This window comes from Pezoporus occidentalis, unplaced genomic scaffold (assembly GCF_034315485.1).
Source record: "Pezoporus occidentalis ecotype Australia unplaced genomic scaffold, CSIRO_AGI_Poc_V1 ctg114, whole genome shotgun sequence".
Classification (NCBI taxonomy): domain Eukaryota; kingdom Metazoa; phylum Chordata; class Aves; order Psittaciformes; family Psittacidae; genus Pezoporus; species Pezoporus occidentalis.
The window spans coordinates 1,287,380-1,306,926 of record NW_026912929.1 but is presented as its reverse complement, the minus strand read 5'-3'; the positions used below and the strand labels follow the sequence as shown (position 1 = coordinate 1,306,926).

Here is a 19,547-nt window from a genome sequence, read left to right as displayed (position 1 = left end):
CGCTGGAATTCCCACCGGGATCAATGCCGGAGAGGAGCAGAGCAGAGGGAAATGCCCAAATTTACCCCACTTTGCCCAAATTTGCCCCTTCCTGCAGCCCCGCCCCCCTCATCATCCACATTCAAGGGCGGGGCTGGTCACGTCCCCGGGAAGATTAATTATTCATGAGGTTTCGCGCGCTTTCGCCGACCACGTGGGTCCGTTTTCGCGCGGAATTCAGCCGGCTAGGAAGACGCGGCGGCCATGGCGGTGAGCGGACGGGACGGGACGGGACGTCCCCGTTAAGCCTCAGGGTGCAGATCCCGGTTCCCCCCCACTGCGGTCACGGTCGCCTTGTGTCCAGTGGGGATCGGGGCGGGGGGGTGAATGGGGATACCCGACGTGCGCAGGGACGTTTTCCCCATGCCCCGCACGGGAGCGATAGCCGGGCCAGGGGGATCGGAGGATGGGTTCCCTGCACTCCCGTTGGGATGAGGGTTTTAATCGCTTCCCCATCGGTGGTCCATACCCCGCCCCTGGACGCCCCGGTTCCGCTGTCCCCCGGTGCCCCCTGACGCTCCGCGTCCTTGCAGGACTCCTCCGAGTCGCAGGCAGCGGCCACCAGCCCCGTGCGCAGCTCCCGCCGGGGCGATGCCTTCACTTCCAGCCCCGGCCGGGACCTGCCCCCCTTCGAGGATGAGTCCGAAGGGCTCCTGGGGACCGAAGGGCTCCCCGAAGAGGAGGAGGAAGGGGAAGAGCTCATCGGGGAAGGGATGGAAAGGTAAGGAGACCGGTGGGGGTGGGGATGGGGTTTGCTAAGGGGATGTCAGTGCAGCAATGACATGGGGGGATCCCTCTGCCGTGCTGATAGCCGCGGTGAGGGGGCTGAAGAGCAGCTGGACAAAGTGCCATCGTGATCATAAAATCATAGAATGGTTTGGGTTGGAAGGGACCTTAAAGCTCACTCAATGCCACGGGCAGGGACACCTTCCACTAGAGCAGCTTGCTCCAAGTCCCTGTGTCCAACCTGGCCTTGAACACTGCCAGGGATGGGGCAGCCACAGCTTCTCTGGGCACCCTGTGCCAGCGCCTCAGCACCCTCACAGGGAAGAGCTTCTGCCTAAGAGCTCATCTCAGTCTCCCCTCTGGCAGGTTAAAGGCTGTTGCTGCAGAGCAACTGCTCTGACACCCCGCAGCAGTAGCCAGGGAGGGGCAGGATGTGTCCTGGCTGTGTCCTGACCCTATGCTGTGTGTGTGCACCAGGGATTACCGCCCCATCCCCGAGCTGGACGTCTACGAAGCAGAGGGCCTGGCCCTGGATGATGAGGAGGTGGAGGAGCTCACAGCCAGCCAGCGGGAAGCTGCCGAGCGGGTCATGAGGCAGCGAGACCGGGAGCTGGAGCAGGGCATGGGCCGCATGAGGAGGGGGCTGCTCTACGGTAGGTGGAGATGAGCTGTGCCGAGCAGGATGCTTGTGTGTGGGGAGCTGCAAGCAGCCCCTATGGGGAGCTGGACTCACCCCCCGGGGTTAGCAGGGAGGTCTTTAGAGCTCCAGTGTGCTTGGGGTGGTGAAGCCTCTGGCTGTGGACTCCACACTGCGTGGTCCCTTTGGTTTGGGATTCCTAGGAGCGTATTTGGTGTGTTCTGGTTATGTGTTCACTGCTGAAACAAAAATGAGGATGCTGGGCCTGCATCAAGGGTTGGGGAACCTACCACGTGTATGCTGTCAGGTCTGTTGGTGTTCCATCCATCTGTGGGATGGATGGGAGGACCATTGATGCACTTGGAAGCCCATTCTTTGGCGCCTTCATCCCTCCGTGCATTAATGGATGTGTGTGTGCTGTTGCATAGGAATCCTATTCAGCCCCATAAAGTCTTTAGCTCTGCTGTGGAAGATGTAGAACTGGAATTAGGCTGGGCCCTGGGGTGGTTCTTGGTGTGTATCCCAGGCTCTGACCTCTTGGCTTCAGCAGCCGGTGAAATACAGCTGAGACCAATCCAAAGGGTGGGAATGGGAATCCTGTTGACAGCTTTCCCTCCCACCCTCAGATAGCGATGATGAAGATGAAGATCGTCCTTCGCGCAAGAGGCGCCTGGCGGAGCGCGCTGCGGACGGCATGGAAGAGGAGGATGAGGACATGATTGAGAGCATCGAGAACCTGGAGGACATGAAGGGGCACTCGGTGAGGGAGTGGGTGTCCATGGCAGCTCCCCGGCTCGAGATCTACCACCGCTTCAAGAACTTCCTGAAGACCCACGTGGACGACCGCGGGCACAACGTCTTCAAGGAGAGGATCAGCGACATGTGCAAAGGTAGGGCTGGGAGAGGAGAGGCTCTGCTCTCTATGGGGGACACCTCGCAGTGATGCAGCCCATAGGTGGGTTTCTGCCTGCCCTGTTTGTTGCAGACATTGAGTCAGCACCTTGGGGAAAGTGATGCTGATGGAGACGGATGAGTAATGGGAACATGTGCAGCATCGTCTTTGATTCTGGCTAATTCAAAGGCCCCTGGCGTCTGCTGCTCATCAATATTCATATCATAGACTGAGCAGGGGAATATGTGGGGCAGCAGACAATGGCCTGCAAGTTGGATATCCGACAGAGACAACAATTGCTCACTGTCTGTGCTTTCTCACAGAGCAAACTGGGATATCCAGTGAGGGGACACAAATGGACCGTGTCAGTGTCACTGCCCTGCCTTCTGAGTAGGCACTGCCAGAAGCAACAGTCACTGGCACTGATACATTTATAAAGCAGAACTTGGCACATCTAGAACAGCTCCTGGAACTGCAGGCGTTCATATTTCTTCTTTATATAAAGGCAGAATCTCAAGCAATGGATCAGGGTCAGTGTTGTACAGCTGGGAAATAAAAGGCTTTTGTCTTGTCCCTTTCCAGGAGCACACACAGCAGGCTCTTTGCCAGCAATTCAGCCCATGTAATATCTCTCCTATTAACTTCTGTTTCCTGGAAGCTTGTGGGAGAGTTGTGTATTGGGCTGAGGCTTTAGAGTCTGAGGAGCATTGAGCCTTGGGAGGTATCTGCTGAAGTGGAAAGGAATAGTAACAAACTGGTGCTGCTGAGGGATTTGTCAGAGAAATGAATCAAGAAGGGTTTTCTACTCATTTTCACATCTAGGGATTTTGGGGGGAAGGTGCAGGCAGGATACAGGATGCAGGCTCTTTGTTCTGGCTGTCTCCTGCAGACTCCTCAAGGAAGGAGCAGGTTGAAGATATAACTCATTCCATATGTGACTCATTCCATGTTTCTTCTTCAGAGAACAGAGAGAGTCTGGTGGTGAACTACGAGGACCTGGCAGCCCAGGAGCACGTCCTCGCCTACTTCCTGCCCGAGGCCCCAGCAGAGATGCTGAAGATCTTCGATGAAGCAGCCAGGGAAGTGGTGCTGGCCATGTACCCCAAGTACGACCGCATTACCCAGGAGATCCACGTCCGCATCTCCCACCTCCCTCTGGTGGAGGAGCTGCGGTCGCTCAGGTGAGCAATACAACTGCTCGGGGCCTGCAGCAGTCTTTGTGGTGCTCAGGAGGTCTCATCTGCTAAATCTTTGCATAAATCCAATGGGATGAGCTTATTGCAGGAGAAAAAGTCAAGGATGAACTTTGTGTCCCCAAAACACAAACCTGGATAGAAGGCTCTTACTGATACTTGGTTTCGTAGCAAGCATTTGGAGGTTGTGCCTTGTAGCAAGAGTATTCCTGTAGGGAATTCTGCCTCCTATGTCCCACAGGCACCCAGCATCTCTCTGCCTTTCCGCAGGCAACTGCACCTGAATCAGTTGATCCGGACCAGCGGGGTGGTGACAAGTAGCACGGGGGTCCTGCCTCAGCTCAGCATGGTCAAATACAACTGCAGCAAGTGCAACTTCATCCTGGGTCCCTTCTTCCAGTCCCAGAACCAGGAGGTGAAACCCGGTTCCTGTCCAGAGTGTCAGTCCCTTGGCCCCTTTGAAATCAACATGGAAGAGGTAAGAGATGTGGTTGTGTGGATGGGGCTGCTTCACTGCCTGTGTCCAGGGCTTTGTGAAGGTGAATGTTGTCTGTTTGAGCTCTTGAGCTGAATCTGCCCAGTTGAGCAGCCAGAAGTAGTTTTCTGCCCTGTTGTAAGTTTTTGGGCTGAATCTCTTGCCACAATCACCTGTGTGGTACACACACAGTTACCCATCCAAACTGTAGTAGATACAGCCTGTCCAGCTCTCCTCCTTCCCACGTTGTCAGTATTTCCTGATCTGGCAGCTCAGGAAACGAGAGGACAGCAACAAAATCATTGCTTTGGAGCTTCTGACTTTAATTATTTGCTTCATCAGAAGTGGAGCATCCTCCCACAGGAACTGGTCCAGTGTTTGTGTGGAGGCTGAAACACAGCAGTGAGATGTGACAAAGCCGTTTCCTGTCCCCACTGTTGTCTGTCACACCCTGGAATTGCTCCTCACGACCTCCATCCTCCCATGCCCCAGTGTTTCCTAACCAGTGTTTGAACGAAGGTGAGGTGCTTTGAAAAGCATCCTCCTCACTGCCTCCTGGCCTGGCTGAGCAGCCTTTCTGTGTCGGTGCAGACAGTCTATCAGAACTACCAGCGCATCAAGATCCAGGAGAGCCCGGGCAAGGTGGCTGCAGGCAGGCTGCCCCGTGCCAAGGATGCCATCCTCCTCGCCGACCTGGTGGACAGCTGCAAGCCAGGGGATGAGATTGTGAGTACCAGGCTGGGGTGAGCACAGGTAACAGCATCATCTGTGGGGAGGGATTGTCCTCAAATTCATTTGGGCAGCTACTTACGACACTGGTGTCTTGAAATGGAGAGGGGGCTGGTTTTGTATTGTGGAGGCACTGACGCACCACCTCCTGGTTCCCAGGAGCTGACAGGGATCTACCACAACAACTACGATGGCTCCTTGAATACTGCCAACGGGTTCCCGGTGTTTGCCACTGTGATCCTGGCCAACCACATTGCCAAGAAGGACAACAAGCTGGCAACCGGAGAGCTGACCGATGAGGATGTGAAAATGATCGTGGGGCTGTCCAAGGATGAGCAAATCGGGGAGAAGGTGAGTCAGCCTCAGGCATCCCTGCTTCCCCTGCTGAGAGCCCGCCAGCCCAGTTCCCTCTGTGTGGTCTTTTGTAGCTGTTGATGAGAGGGGGTTATAGGAGGGAAGTAAATAAGAAACATTCCATGTACTTTGGGGGTCAAATATTCAATTTCTTCCCTTCCTTCTCTGAGCCTTCCATGTCACAACAGGGATGGAAGATGGGTGAGAGGCGCTCAGACACTGCTCTCATCTCATCCTTGTTTTCTCTCCTCATACCTTGATAGCAAAGAAGGGGAAGTGTTCCGAGGGGCCAGTGCTTGCATCTCCAGTCCTCTTAAGGGGATGTTACTGCTTAGCTTGAGCTGTGTTAGAGATCTCAGCTTTGCTGCTTTCTGCATGCTAAGACCCAAATCCAGTACTTGAAAGAACGAAGACTGGGGCATGTTCAGCCTCACTTGGATCAGGTTTAAGCTCTGTGATGGGGGATTTCCCTCTTGCCTTGGTCATGGTGGTGTTGTTTTGACTGCTGTCCCCAATGGGTGGAGAAGCATCAATTGAGTCAAGACTGTTTTGAGGTCCTTCCTCCCCAGCATCAGGCTGTTATCAGAATACCCTTGAGAAATAAGCCAGTTATGTATATTTGACCATGATGACAATTCTCTTGCGGCAGAGCCCTTTCAACTACTGTCACATGCAGTGGGTGAGTCTCAGATCAAGGTCTCCAGCTCTGCAGTAGCTGGTAACAGACACTGTGATAGGCTTTGTGTGCAAAGGAGTGTAGAGGCAGTGCCAGCACCAGACTGCACAATCTGCTGTGCACCAACAGCACCATTATCGTGAAGCACATTTAGGGGGCTCTGGGTGGGTATTTCCCTTTGAAAGAGACCCCTGACCTTGGCTAAAACAAGATTGTTTGGAGACAGCAGTATCATAAGGGTAGATACAGCACCTTGCTGATGTTCCTGCCAAATGCTGTCCAGATGGGAAGTGGTATTCCCTGCACAACTCCTCTGCTTTTCCTTTCAGATCTTTGCCAGCATTGCCCCATCTATTTACGGGCATGAAGATATCAAGAGGGGCCTGGCTTTAGCTCTCTTTGGTGGAGAGCCCAAAAACCCAGGTGAGGGTCACTCGTGTCCCTTCAGCTTTGTGGTGTTCAGTGCTTTCAAGCCCTGCACTCAGCTGTTGTGTCTGCCATTGCTCTTACAGGCGGCAAGCACAAAGTCCGTGGTGACATCAACGTGCTCCTGTGTGGAGACCCCGGTACAGCCAAATCCCAGTTCCTGAAGTACATCGAGAAGGTGTCCAGCAGAGCCATCTTCACCACTGGCCAGGGCGCTTCTGCCGTGGGTCTCACAGCCTATGTCCAGAGGCACCCAGTCAGCAAGGAGTGGACTTTGGAGGCAGGAGCCCTCGTGCTGGCTGACAGAGGTGTCTGCCTCATCGATGAGTTTGACAAGGTGAGGCCCAGCTTCATCTCCATGGGCAGGATAAGGTGTGGAGGGATTGGTTGTAACCTCTGCTGTGAGGAGACACCATCACTCATGGTGCCATCCCCCAGCTGACCAGGGTTCCTCCAGTTTGCTTAGGCTCTCTCTGTTCTATAGTGCAGTTTGGTACCTTTCCAGAGCATCAGGAGCTGGTTCCCTCTGGTCTGTTGGCAGTGGAGTGTAGACATCGATTCAGTTTAAGTCATTCTTGCTTTCTCATAGATGAACGATCAGGATAGGACCAGCATCCACGAAGCCATGGAGCAGCAAAGCATTTCCATCTCCAAAGCAGGCATTGTCACATCCTTGCAAGCCCGCTGCACCGTTATTGCTGCTGCCAATCCCATTGGTAAGTGCTCAGAGACCTCAGGACCATCTCAGGCTTCCAGCATCGGTCAGGAGAGCTGTGGCACTGCTTCCCCTTCCTCTGCCTGGTTTCTCCAAGCTGAGGCAGAGATGGAGCAAGCAGTCTCTAGTAAAGTGCTGGGGGTCTGTGCTTGCTTCAGAGCTGAGCCTGAAGCCTGTGTTTGACTCTGGTTGTCTCTGTGTCCCAGGTGGGCGATACGACCCATCATTGACTTTCTCAGAGAATGTGGACCTGACTGAGCCCATCATCTCCCGCTTTGACATCCTGTGTGTGGTGAGGGACACGGTGGACCCTGTGCAGGTACAGGCTGTGCTGTCAAATTGGAGCTTGCGATGCTGCTGGTGGGATGCTCAGCTGCAGGTTTGCTTCAGTGTCTGCGTGTCCACTGCTCTCTTGCAGGATGAAATGCTTGCCCGGTTCGTTGTTGGCAGCCATATCAAGCACCACCCAGGTAACAAGGAGGGAGTGAATGGGGACGCCGCTGAGATCAATCTTCCCAACACATACGGGGTTGAGCCCATTCCCCAGGAGGTCCTGAGGAAATACATCGTCTATGCCAAAGAGAAGGTCCACCCCAAGCTCAACCAGATGGACCAGGACAAGGTGGCCCAGATGTACAGTGACCTCAGGAAGGAGTCTATGGTGAGAATACTGAGGAGAGGAGGGGAAAGAAGAGTGTGCCTGGACTGCAAATCAGCCCGAGGCTGTTCCCGCATGTGTTGTCACTTTTTTGCCATGTGTTGGCAGAGACAGGCAGATCCTGCAGCGCGTGCTGAACAGATGATGCTTCATCTGACTGCAGAGCCGTGCCTGTTGGTGATCTGCAGAGTGATGGACTGGACACATGTACTCGTGTCTGCCATGGCAATGTCCTTGCTGTCACCCAGTCTGGCAGGCCTGTGGGGAGGTGTTTGCATGCACCCAGCCCCACGTGTTCCTAGTACATTCTCTTTTGTCTGTGGGATCTCTTGGGCTCATTTCATGCTCTCACAGAGGAATTAGTTGCGGTCAGATGGGGATATGTGGAACTTGGGAAATCTATCTTTATTTTTTAATTGGCTTTTTGTTTCTTGAACAACTAGAAGTCACTGGAGGAAACAGGACTGGAAAGGCACTAAACAACAGCAAAGAGGGACCCACGTAGCATCCCTTAGGCTAAAATGTGGATGGGGGAGCCTGTGCCACTCTGCAGAGCATGCCAGCAGGTGGCAGAGCCTCCTTAGGCTGAGACAGTGCTCCGAGGTCCAGGAGCAGCTCACTGCAGTGGGAAGCAGGTCCTGGGCCAGAAGCCACCTCTGTAGCCCCATGTTTTAACTCCCCCGTTAACTCTCCCCTCAGGCAACGGGCAGCATCCCCATCACGGTGCGTCACATCGAGTCCATGATCCGCATGGCCGAGGCTCACGCCCGCATGCACCTGCGGGACTACGTGGTGGAAGATGACGTGAACATGGCCATCAGGGTGATGCTGGAGAGCTTCATCGACACGCAGAAGTTCAGCGTCATGCGCAGCATGCGCAAGGTGAGCACCGGCCCCCCAGCCCCGTGGGTTCCAATGCAGGCCCCTGGCCTTAGTGGTCGGGCACTGGTTCTGTGGGGCTGATAAAGAGACCCTGAGGTCCTGTGTCAAGAGCACTGCCCTGTCTCTGTTCTTGTCCCCTGTTGTGACACAGGCTCCCGCTGCTGCCAGGTGATGGAGCCAGGCAGACAGTTTCTCCTTGTTCTTTCCAGGGCTCCTCAGGGAACAGTTGACCCCTGGGCAGCGCTCACAGTAGTTCAGTTCACAGTGTCTGCCCTTTCTCTGCATGGCAGGGACTGGCTCCAAACAGCTCTTGGCTGGCTACAGCCTAGCATTTATCCCCTGCGAGTGTCTGCCCTCAGTCCGGACCACTCGTGGCCTTTCCTTTGGCTGCACAGAGCCAGCCGGGCGCAAGCGCTTGTTGGGGAGGCACGGGGCAGGCTGGGCTGGAGGTTTCAGATGGGTGAAGGAGCAGCCAGCACTGCCGTGGCTGTCACAAGGCTGCTGCTCCATGTGCAGGTGGCAGCTTAGCAAAGCCAGTGTCCCTTGAGAGACACCAAGGGCGCAGGTGACAGCGGTGTCATTGCATTCGCTGTCGGGAGGCTGGTGTGGACACGGGAACCGCAGTGCATCACTCGGGTCCTGACCTCCTTGGCTCATCTCATCCTCCCTCCCAGACCTTCTCCCGGTACCTGTCATTCAAGAAAGACAACAACGAGCTGCTCCTCTTCATCCTGAAGCAGCTGGTCGCAGAGCAGGTGATGTACCAGAGAAACCGATACGGGGCCCAGCAGGACACCATAGAAGTCCTAGAGAAGGACCTGGTGGATAAGGTAAGGGCTTCTCAAAGCAAGCCTGCTCAGGCTGGTTCCTGCTCTCTGCCTGCAGGCTCAGAACCAGAAGTGTCCTCAGGCTTGTAACTTCTCTGATAGCAGAGAAACACTGGTGTTAATCAGTTTGACCCAGAGTCAGCACTGTCTCATCTGTCTCTGCTCCTTTCTTGTCTGGAAGCACCCTCTGTCCTCCTGCACCCCCATAAAGCATTAGGGTTGCAGTGGTAAATCCTGCAATATGGCTGGTGCTTTGCCGGGGAATGAGAACATCAATTCCCTGGCGCCTGCATTTGAAGAAGCAGGAAAATCTCTTGCTTGTATGAATTTCCCCAATCCATCCTGAGGGATCACCCTCCCCAGTGCATCCTCATCCTTGTCCAAGGATCCTCACCCGGCCTATCTGTGCAGTATTGCCCTTGCTTGGCACTAAAGCACTGTTTGATTCCCGGGTTGCTGCTTTTCTGCTCCTTGCATCAAGTGTGAGGAGTAACAACTGCCAGAGGCACAGCTCGGTGCTGCTGCTGCTGTGAGACCCCCAGTCACAGGTCTCCAACAAAACTTTCCCACTGGATGAGGTGCTCTGGGATAGCAGCTCCATTCTGGCTCTAGTGGGAGTTAAAGGGCGAGTGGAGAGCAGGCAGGTGCTGAGCCAGCATCCTCTCTGCCCAGCTCAGCTCTGCCAATGCTCCTTCCTCCTGACCTGCTGTCTCCCTGCTGCTGCAGCTCTGGCTCCTGCTGAGGAGCGCAGAGGTTGCTGACTCTCAGGTTTTGTGTCCTCTGCTATGGAAAACCACATGGTTCCTGCTTTTCAGTTTTCATAACCATTCCCCTCTCCTTTCCCTCCTCCTCGTCCTCCCCAGGCTCGGCAGATCAACATCCACAACCTCGCAGCCTTCTTTGACAGTGAAGTGTTCCGGATGAACAGGTTCAGCCGGGATGTGAAGCGGAAGCTCATTGTCCAGCAGTTCTGAGCCTGGCACCGAGTCCACCCGAGACCTCCCTCCTGCAGCCCTCCCGGGAATGCTGCAGAGATCCATAGGGACTGAGCTGCACATTCTCTTGCTTGCTTTGTGCCTCATGGATTAAGGCAGCGCTGAGCTGCTGAAGACTTTGTAAATAGAACAGAATTAGGTAGTGAAATGCCCAGCCAAGTCTGTTTAGCAGCTTGGTTTGTGTTTTGCCTTGTAGCTAAGCACACCAGGGAGAGGATTGCTGGCCACCTAGGTGGCATGTTTGCTGTTGATTTGTTGCTGGTTGTTACGGGCTCGTCTGCAGGAAGGGACCAAGTGGGAGCATTCAGAAAGCATTTGTCTGCCTTGTCCACCCCCCTGGATTGGAAGGGCCATCTCTGGTGACTGCACAGGCTGCTGGGTGATAACTGGGACTGCTTTCAACCACTGGAAGCAGCCAGCCTCTTGGCTCCAGGTCTTTGTGCTTCACACTTGACATTTCCCCAGGTGCCCTCATGGGCTGACCTTGTGCTTGGTTTCTATACAGGCAAAGAAAGCTCCTTCAGTACGTGCTGAGGAGCATCCAGCAGCCTTAGAAAGGGGCTTCCCCTGCCTTACTGGATGTTATCTCTGCAGATGTGACTTTCCAGCTGGATCGAAGTGCTGGCACATAAACTGACCACCACCACCCCTGTTTGTTGAGGGTGAAGTACCCCTGGTATTGCTTTGGGAAGGGGCAATGGAGGAGCCCTGAGCTGGAGCTGTTCAGGGAGGGCAGGATGGGCTCAGTGCTCTTATACAACTTCCTTACTGTGTTTTGAATACATTTGTTTTCCAATACTTTTGTGTTTCCTCCTCTTTCGGGATCTCCTGCAGCTGTGGGGGAAGGAGGAGCATAAGTGAGCAACCTGGATGCTGGAGCAGCTGCTCAGTAGCTTGTGGGGTTGGGTCTGGGTACAAACACACCCCGTTTAGGAGTAACAGCAAGGGTTGGTCTCAGCTATTGCACATCCTTTGGGTAGGTACCAGGATGTGGTGGTCCACAGGGCAGTGTCATGGATGCTGCCTTTGCCACCAAGGGCCTGTGTGCAGTGGCTCCTTCCCTATCATCTCTGTTTACTGCAGCATTGATCCCTCTGTGGGACCCCCTGTATCCCCTTGAGACTGTGCCCTCACAATACATATCTCCCACCTCCATTTCCCACTGTTGGACAGCCTTGATCTCTTGGATGCCAGCCTGGGAGAAGCCTCTCCCAGACACAACTGAGGTCTGCAGTGACTGCTTTTCCTGGCTGGACTCAATGGGGCCATTGGGCATCTCCAGCCTCCTGGGCTCGAGTGCATTGTAAGCTGCCTGCTGCAGTGCTGGCCAAGCAGCCGTGTCCCTGCTGTCCCTGTTTGTCACGGTGATGTGCGTGCCTATGCATCCTTCCAGGCTGGTGTTACTGGGGAGCTTGTGGTGCTGAGCCCTGCTGGGGGCTGAGCGCATGACTCAGCCTGAACCCGGCTCCGCGTGTTGCCTTCTGCTGCCAGCTCCCTCCTGAGTGTTTGTTTAACTGTTTTGGCTGCTTTTCCCCCTTCCCACTGGGTCTGTGTCTACCAGGGCTTTCTGCACGCAGCCCATAGAGACACTCATGTCCTGCCCTCCCTGCCTGAGCCAGCCCTTTGCCCCTGCACTGGCGATGGCAGAGCTGCTGTGCCTGGAGCCCCACGATGAGACCTGAGGGGCATATGGCTGTGAGCACCTCATCTCCTGCTGCCAGAGGCCAACCCTGGAGACAGCAACTGCTAGCATTTGTAAGCAATGCCCAGCTCTGTGGGACCCCATGTACGTTGCTGGGGCAAGTGCTCCCCCTGAGATTGCAGAACAAGGGATGAAACAAGCTTGTCACCGAAACTGAACTGATGTGTGCTGGGGATGGACGTTGGGTGTGGGAGGAGAAAGAGGCTTTATGTCACAGTGCAGAAATACTAAATGCTTCCTAATCACTTGCAACCTTGTGATGCTTCTGCTATGCCAGCAGTGACCCACACAGAGTTGGATACTTGGCCAAGCATATCACTGCAAATACAGAGGGTTGGAGTGGGACTCCTGAATCACCCAGCTCTTTGCCCTGCTGTAAGTCACCTACAACCTACTCACACTCTGGTCCCACCTCGCTGGGCACACGGTGCCAGCAGTGGCAACAGCGATGCTGTTGTTGGAGTGCCTTGTTTGTCACCACTCCCTGCTCCTCCTGAGCCCCCTGCAGAGGCAGTTGCTCTCTCCTGCCTTGCTGTTGCCAGCATCCCACAGAGCAATGAATTCTTGCAGCTGCACCCTTGCTAACGCTGGCACCAGCCACGCAGCGCAGTGTGATGCCAGGCTGAAGGCATGTTCCTCCTCTCATGGCCACTGAGCTTCCTGGGCTCCCTGGAGCAAGCGCTGGCCAGTGACAGCATCAGGTGGCTGCTCTGGACAGGGGTGCAAATGTGCTGCTTTGAACACTGCCTGGCCAGGTCCATGTTCCAACTGAAGGCAGCAAGAGTTTCACTGCAGGGCCCTGCAGATTATGAGCCAAGCCATACTCTCATGCAGTGTGCCTGGGCTCAGATGGAGGAGGATGAGGGTGCTCCTTCAGGCAGGGTCCTTGTAGCGGTCATTCCCACCTGGGGATTGAGGCAAATGCTGGGTGAGACTGGCTTGGAAGAGCATCTTGACTTGAAAAGGGCACGATGAGCCAGCTCCTGATCCAGTTTGCTAGGAACATGTTGTGTGCGTGCTCCTGAGGGAACAGCGTGGATAAGAAACTCTGTGACCTCAGCCCAGCACAGAGTATACATAAACACACACACATAGTGCGTACGTGCCTGTTTGGGTACCTGAGCGAGTGCCTGCAGACAACCATGAGGGTGTTACATGAGGGCATGGGATGCCGGGAAAAATAGGAGACAAACCCCCTACTCTTCCTGAAAGCTCTTTCCTACTGACAGGGTTTAGAGTCTTGATAGTATCTACCTTTATTGTGAGTATAAACCAACATGCTACATCTGCAAGCCCTTGGCTGGAACCTGCTCTGAGCATCTCCTGTGTATTCACTAAAGAGCTATCCGGGAGCTGGTTGACAAGAACTTTCCCAGTTTACCTGAGCTCCAGATGTTGGGTAGTGTCATTTTCCTGGCCAGCCAGCTGCAGTCCAACCAGGAGGGCCAGCCGGGGGGTTTATGGCTCTGTCCTTGGACAGTATGGGATGTATTTACAGATGCTGTGCATCTGCAGACACAGGTGAGTGCCTGCAGGGACTCGACCCCACACCACCCTGCAGGGAGGGTGCGCTCTGACCTCCTGAGTATTTTTCCATCTCCTAAAATACTTTTCCACTTCACAAACAGAGCCAACATTGGACCAGGCCTCTGCTGTATTTTGCATCTATTATGCAGTTCTTGCTGCCACGACTGATTTAATGTCTCCATTATTACGGAGCACTGGTCTGCCAACAACTCCAGCCATCCGGCATGCTCCTCGGCCACAAGAAGAGATCTGTGAGGAGCCTCAAGGGGCTGCTGAGCATCGCATCTTCACAGCAAAAGCTCCTTGGAAAGGGACTGAGCACCTTTCTGCCCATCTCACAAGTCACTTCCCTTTAGAGGTGAGGTGAAGCTGTGCAGGGAGCACAGGGGAGGTGCCAAGTTTCTTCTCTGGGTTATCCAGTGCTCAGAGACATCAGAAAGTAACTGTTCTGTCTGTAAGATACCAACAAGCTGCAGTCCATCAAACGGCATGGAAACACATGTAGGAATGCCAGTAGCGCCTGAAAGCCAGTGCACCTTAGAGTCAACAGATACCAGCCCTCTTCAGATACAGGCTGCTCCTTCTGCTATTAGAGGAAGGAACTTCTCTCAAGGGTTTTCAGTTTAGCAATGAAAGGAATAAACCACCTCAAGCCTTCCCAGTAACCAAAACTTCACTCACTGATGAGTACAAACTCCCCTATAGTTCCTCAAGCCACTGTACAAGAAGAGAGGCTGATGTTGGCAGCGACCAGAGGGTCTTAATAGGCTTTAATTGCCCTAATCAGGCTCACCTGGTCCTCTACCACACCCAGGAGCCCTATTTAAGCTCAGCCTGGGGCCCATCATTGCCTGCTTGAGCTATCAGAGAGCACTGGTTTGTGGCTTGTTGCCTCTATCATGTTGGGCTATGATGCGTCAGTTGTCTCCCTGGTCTGACCTTGGTTCTCTTCTGCTGCTGTGGAGCTGCGAAGTGGTCACTGGATGGTGTCTGACCATGGCTGCTATCAGCAGATCCTGATTCTGACCTACAGGCTGACTCGGTTTGCTGTTGGATTGGCTTTATCCTAGTGAGCCTCTCTGTGGGTCTGGATTTCTCGTTGGAGATGGATGCCATCCCTGTGCTGCTCACCTGCATTAGGTACATTGGGGGGATCTGTCCTGCTGCTTATTATGCATTTGATTTCTGTTTAGGATCTGAGCTGATGAGCCCACTGAGGTTTGCTGTCAGATCCTCCTGCAGGAGAATGCTGTGGTGCTTAATGCAGCCATCAACTCCACTTTAGTAAGGAGAGAAACGGGAACCTTCAGAGATAGAAGGCAGCAGGGACACATGGGGCTTGGAGGAGTACAACTGGTGCTTGCTTTTCCACTGCACCTTACGGTAGGGATGGGAAACTAGCAGGGCAGGTAAGAGCCCTGTGTCTGGGTGGGCAGTGTGCCTCCCTGGAGGGCAGCAAGCTGGTTTAGAGAGATGGAGATGCTCAAAGTGATACAGAGGATCTTGCTCCTGTGCCTGAAATAGAGCCAGTTCTGTTCCCTTCTAATTACAGCATATCCTGGAAGGCATTAACTGCTCCAGGTCCCTCCTCTTGCAGTGTTTATTATACATCTTCCCCATCAGGGTTTTGGATGAGAGCAGAAGCTGTGTGTTTTGCCCAGAGAATGGCTGCGTGCCTGGGCTGTGCAAGAATAGAGCAGGTACCCGCCCCTGCTTGGTACAGTCAAAATGGTTTGGTGTCCCAGCATTAAAAAGGCCAAGTCAGCCAATAAGCTGATATGAAACTTGTGGAGACTGGAGTAAATTTACTTCTGCTGGAACAAGGGAGACATTAACTCTTTCCTTGTGCCTAAGGAAGGAGGAGCCAAGCCAGGCAGTGGAATTCTTAAGCTTTCCTCTTCTGGGGGATACCAAAAGGCTGTGCAGCTTCAAGGACAATGGAGTTAAATTGCACAGTGCCACGAGCCTGCTGTGTCACCCGTCCTCTATCCCAAAGAAGCATCCAGGTAATGGGCAGAGCTTGAGAGCAGGCTTTTCCCTTTGTTTCTATGAAGGGGCACAGGTCACCTCCTGTCATGGTTGTTGGCATGCAAAGGAAGAAAGGGTTAAACCCTTTCCCTGGTACTGGTGACATTTGCACTTTCTGATGCTGCAAGAATCACAGCATCCCAGTCTGATTTGGGTTGGAAGGGACCTTAAAGCTCATCCAGCTTCAGCCCCTGCCACGGGCAGGGACATCTTCCACTAGAGCAGCTTGCTCCAAGCCCCTGTGTCAGCCTGGCCTTGAACACTGCCAGGGATGGGGCAGCCACAGCTTCTCTGGGCACCCTGTGCCAGCACCTCAGCACCCTCACAGGGAAGAGCTTCTGCCTAAGAGCTCATCTCAGTCTCCCCTCTGGCAGGTTGAAGCCATTCCCCTTGGCCTGCCCCTACAGGCCCTTGTCCGAAGCCCCTTTCCAGGTTTCCTGTAACCCCCCTGCTTAGGTATTGGAGGAGTGTTACAAGGTCTTCCTTGAGTCTTTTCTCTCCCGAAAGAACTTGGCATCTGACTGCTGATTTGTTTTGCTTATTGTTTGCTTTCCTGCTCTGCTGAGTAAGGGCAACGGATCCCTTTGTAGGTGAATTCAGTTTTGCTGCATTTGGGAGAACAAAGCATCTCACCAGCAGGTTTCAGCTTCATGTGTCGCTGCTTTCTGTTACTTGGCGCTTCAAAAGCAGTTCTGTTTCTGTTGAGATGGGTCTGTGGCTAATTTCTTTGCAATTAACAAGTCCTAGGCACCAAGTTCTTTCCCTGAGCTACTGCCTCATTCCTCCACCTCACTGACTGTTTGCAAGTGGCTTGGAATACAATGTGACCCTCAAATGGCAACCGAAGCTGGCTGTGTTTCCTGACAGCAAAGGCAGTTACAGTACCTTGCAGGGGGAGACGGCAGGAGGACTGCCAGCTTTGCCAGCCTCAATGCGCGCTTGCTTTCGGCTTCTGCCTAACGGGAGTAGCTGTGAAATGGAACCATTTGGGGGAAGGAGAGGCAAGCACGGATCATGGTAATACCCAGGGAAATTGTGTGCGGCTTGAAGCAGCTATCGAAAAGCATTTAGTGCAATTGTAAAGCCCCTTTTACCAGGGCTCTGAGCCACGCTGGAGAGTACACACCAGGTAGGGAGGCTGGAGGAGATCAAATGAGAAATTACAAGCTTTTGGCTATACACGCCTTTGACAGTAAAGCTGTCAATAGCCCAGAAGAGAGCCAAGCCAGCTGTCCCTATTCCAGGGAGCGTACAAAGGAGACACGAGAGCTGTGCTGGATTTAGGTTTGTGCTGGTTTGAAGCAGGATGGGTTTTGCCCATCTCTGCTGGCTGTTTTCTGCTCTGCTGGCAGCACTGACCTGCCTGATCGATGGTGCCACTAATTTAGTGTAATTTTCTTGTCCAAGATGTACCTTCTCCTTTCATCCTTCCCTTTTGTTGCTCCGTCTGAGATTGATGCCTAACGTCAAAATAAATCCAGGCAGCACCGTGAGCCTCATAGAAAGTGTGCTCGCTGCCCTGCCCGCGTGGTTTCCTTCCCTCTGCTTCGAGGCCATGTAATACATGAGGGTGGTTTTGTGCTTTCTTTGATGTGATTAGTCTGCTTCAGACACTGGATTCAGTTTCTAAGACTTGGGAGCTGGATGTGGCAGGGTCAGGGGATCTGAAAGGCTTTTAGTTACCCACTTGTCGTAAGCCACCTGCATGTTAAGACAGCCAAATTACCAGCAGCAAAGTGAAAAATGACAAGAGCATTCATTAAATGCCATGCCTGGGCTAGAATCTGAGAGCACTGAAGTGGTTTTTATCTCATCTAAGGGGTAAGCGGCAGCTCAGCAGTTCCTGCTGCATTTCCTGCTTGGTGGGGGCCAGGGGCTGCATTGATTCAGGGATAAAAAGGACTTTCAGAGCCCTGGAAGGATGTGGTCCAAAAGAAGCCAAAAGCGAGGGCTTTGGTTTAAGGCTGTCAGCTTTGCCTTGCTGCACTGGGTGATGAGTGCAGCATCACTGTTACCTGCCCCTGTCACGAACGGGGTGGCTGCTGCACTTCTCTGAGAGCTGTGAATCCAACAACTGCTGCACTATGAAATCCTTTATTTCTTTTGTTTTATTCTGTTTTCCAGGCAGTTGGCACAGAAGGGCAGGAAGAAGGGAGCAGCAGCTGAATGGTATCACTGTGACAGTCTCAGATACAGTGGTGACACCACAGAATGGTGTTGGGGGAGCTGTCCCTACTATAGGGCATAGAGGTTTCAACACAGACCCTGCTCCCGATAGCAGATGCTGCTCTCCAAGCCACAGGAGAAGTGCCCCTCTGTCCTGTGGGATGTGTGCTCTCTTGGAAGAGCTGTGTCACCCAGTGCAGGAGTTACAGGAGGATGTGAGCAGGCTGTGCAGTGTAAGGGAAGGTGAACGAAGATGGCCAGGGTCTTCTCTGAGATGAAACAACTCGAAAGGCTCCCAGCCCAAACTGATGTGCAGACAGTGCCCACCCCTGACACTAAGGTAAATGCAGCCTCTGAAAGATGGAAGCTTTTGACATCAACAGGAAAGCTCCTGCTCCCTCTAAGGACTTCTTCCTCTGTCAAGGATGGACATACTTGATACCTGCTGGAGTGACAATGGTACTGAATTACACAAGTGTTTCATTGTGTATAAAACCATGGTCACGGACAAGGCTACAGACTCTCAAGATAAGGAAGGCTGCAACAAGAGGACCAGATGTCTTCTCTCAAGTCAATATGGGCCTTCCTCCTGTCAATAAGGCCTGAGAAATAGGTGAAGAGCTGGAAAAGCAACAGCCAGAGGAGCCTCTCAGGTTCTAAATCAGCCCAAACAAGAACATTTAAGTGGTGAGACTAAACACACATCCCTATGTCCTTAACTTAATGATTGCTATAGGAGGGTAAAATGAGGGGGGGATTTCTTCCCCAAACAATCACTGCAACCCCAGAGACCGCTCCCCACATTCACAGAGCCTGTACTGCAGCCTTATCTGCCCAAGTATGCCATATTTAAGCATGCCAAATATGCTTATCTACCCATATATGCCATAAAGAATGGGAATTGGTTGGGCCTAGAGAACAGTGGCACCAAGTCTGGTTGGAGGCCAATGACTAGAGGTGTACCCCAGGGGTCAATAGTGGGTCCAGGCCTGGTTAACCCCTTTGTTAATGCTGATGACACCCAACAGTGAGGAATGGCTGAGGAACTGGAGGGGCTGTCACCCAGAGGGACCTTGGCAGGAGCCTCATGGGGTTCAATGACGCGCTTAAGGTGCTGTATTTGGGGAAGAACACTCTCAGGCCCAGCATCTGATGGGGGCACCCAGCTGGAAAGCAGCTTGGCAGGGACCTGGAGGGTGCAAAGGTGATGGAGCCAGGCTCTTTGAAGGGGTGCCCAGTGACAGGACTGGAGGCCATGGGCACAAACTGGAACACCGGAGGTTGCCTCTGGATGCTGTTTTAGGATGAGGATGACTGAACACTGGCACAGGTTACCCAGAGAGGTTGCATCTGCAACACTGGAGATACTTGGGAGCCATGGCCCTGGGCAGCTGGCTGTAGGTTGGAGCAGGGTGGGTGGACTGGGTGACTTCCAGGGGTGGGAAATGGAGCTGTCCTGTGGGAGAAGCTTCTCCAGGTTACAGAATCATAGAATGGTTTGGGTTGGAAAGGACCTTAAGATCACCCAGTTCCAACCCCCTGCCATGGGCAGGGACACCTCACACTAAACCATGGCACCCAAGGCTCTGTCTCTCATTACCTTCCAGCATCGATGCTGGGCCTCTCATGAGGCGAGGCAGTGGCTGGGGGGTACCCAGCAGCACTCTGGGCCGAGGGGCGGCCAGAACATGGGTGCTGAGGGTCTGTGCTCCCTCCCTACCGGAGCCCCCCTGTCCCGCCTCACCGGGCCCTGCCTCCCCGGGGCGCTCGGCTCCGGCCCCCGCCTCAGCCGGCGGAGGGGGGCGCTGAGGGCGGGGGGGAGTTCGGCGGTGGCCGGTTCCCGCCGCGGGGGCTGATCACCCCCGGCCGCGCACGCAGCCGCGCCGCCGGCACTCGTTGT

The 19,547-nt window shown here is 53.8% G+C and overlaps 1 protein-coding gene across 1 annotated transcript; it reads left to right on the top strand.

Moving 5' to 3' along the window:
* The first annotated feature begins 96 nt into the window (after window positions 1-96).
* On the top strand, window positions 97-11,022 carry MCM2 (minichromosome maintenance complex component 2). Its single transcript, XM_062636715.1, has 16 exons — window positions 97-249; window positions 573-760; window positions 1,243-1,418; window positions 2,029-2,292; window positions 3,256-3,475; window positions 3,758-3,965; window positions 4,554-4,688; window positions 4,851-5,042; window positions 6,051-6,144; window positions 6,234-6,484; window positions 6,737-6,863; window positions 7,069-7,181; window positions 7,281-7,523; window positions 8,220-8,402; window positions 9,077-9,232; window positions 10,093-11,022. The coding sequence occupies exons 1-16, from the start codon at window positions 244-246 to the stop codon at window positions 10,201-10,203; spliced, it is 2,667 nt and encodes an 888-aa protein (XP_062492699.1). The 5' UTR covers window positions 97-243; the 3' UTR covers window positions 10,204-11,022.
* Window positions 11,023-19,547: the final 8,525 nt, after the last annotated feature.

Excerpts from the sequence above, each read along its gene's own strand:
- MCM2 (XM_062636715.1), top strand. Across the intron at positions 1,419-2,028 it reads GAGGAGGGGGCTGCTCTACG|ATAGCGATGATGAAGATGAA; the intron begins GTAGGTGGAGAT and ends TCCCACCCTCAG. Across the intron at positions 3,966-4,553 it reads TTGAAATCAACATGGAAGAG|ACAGTCTATCAGAACTACCA; the intron begins GTAAGAGATGTG and ends GTGTCGGTGCAG.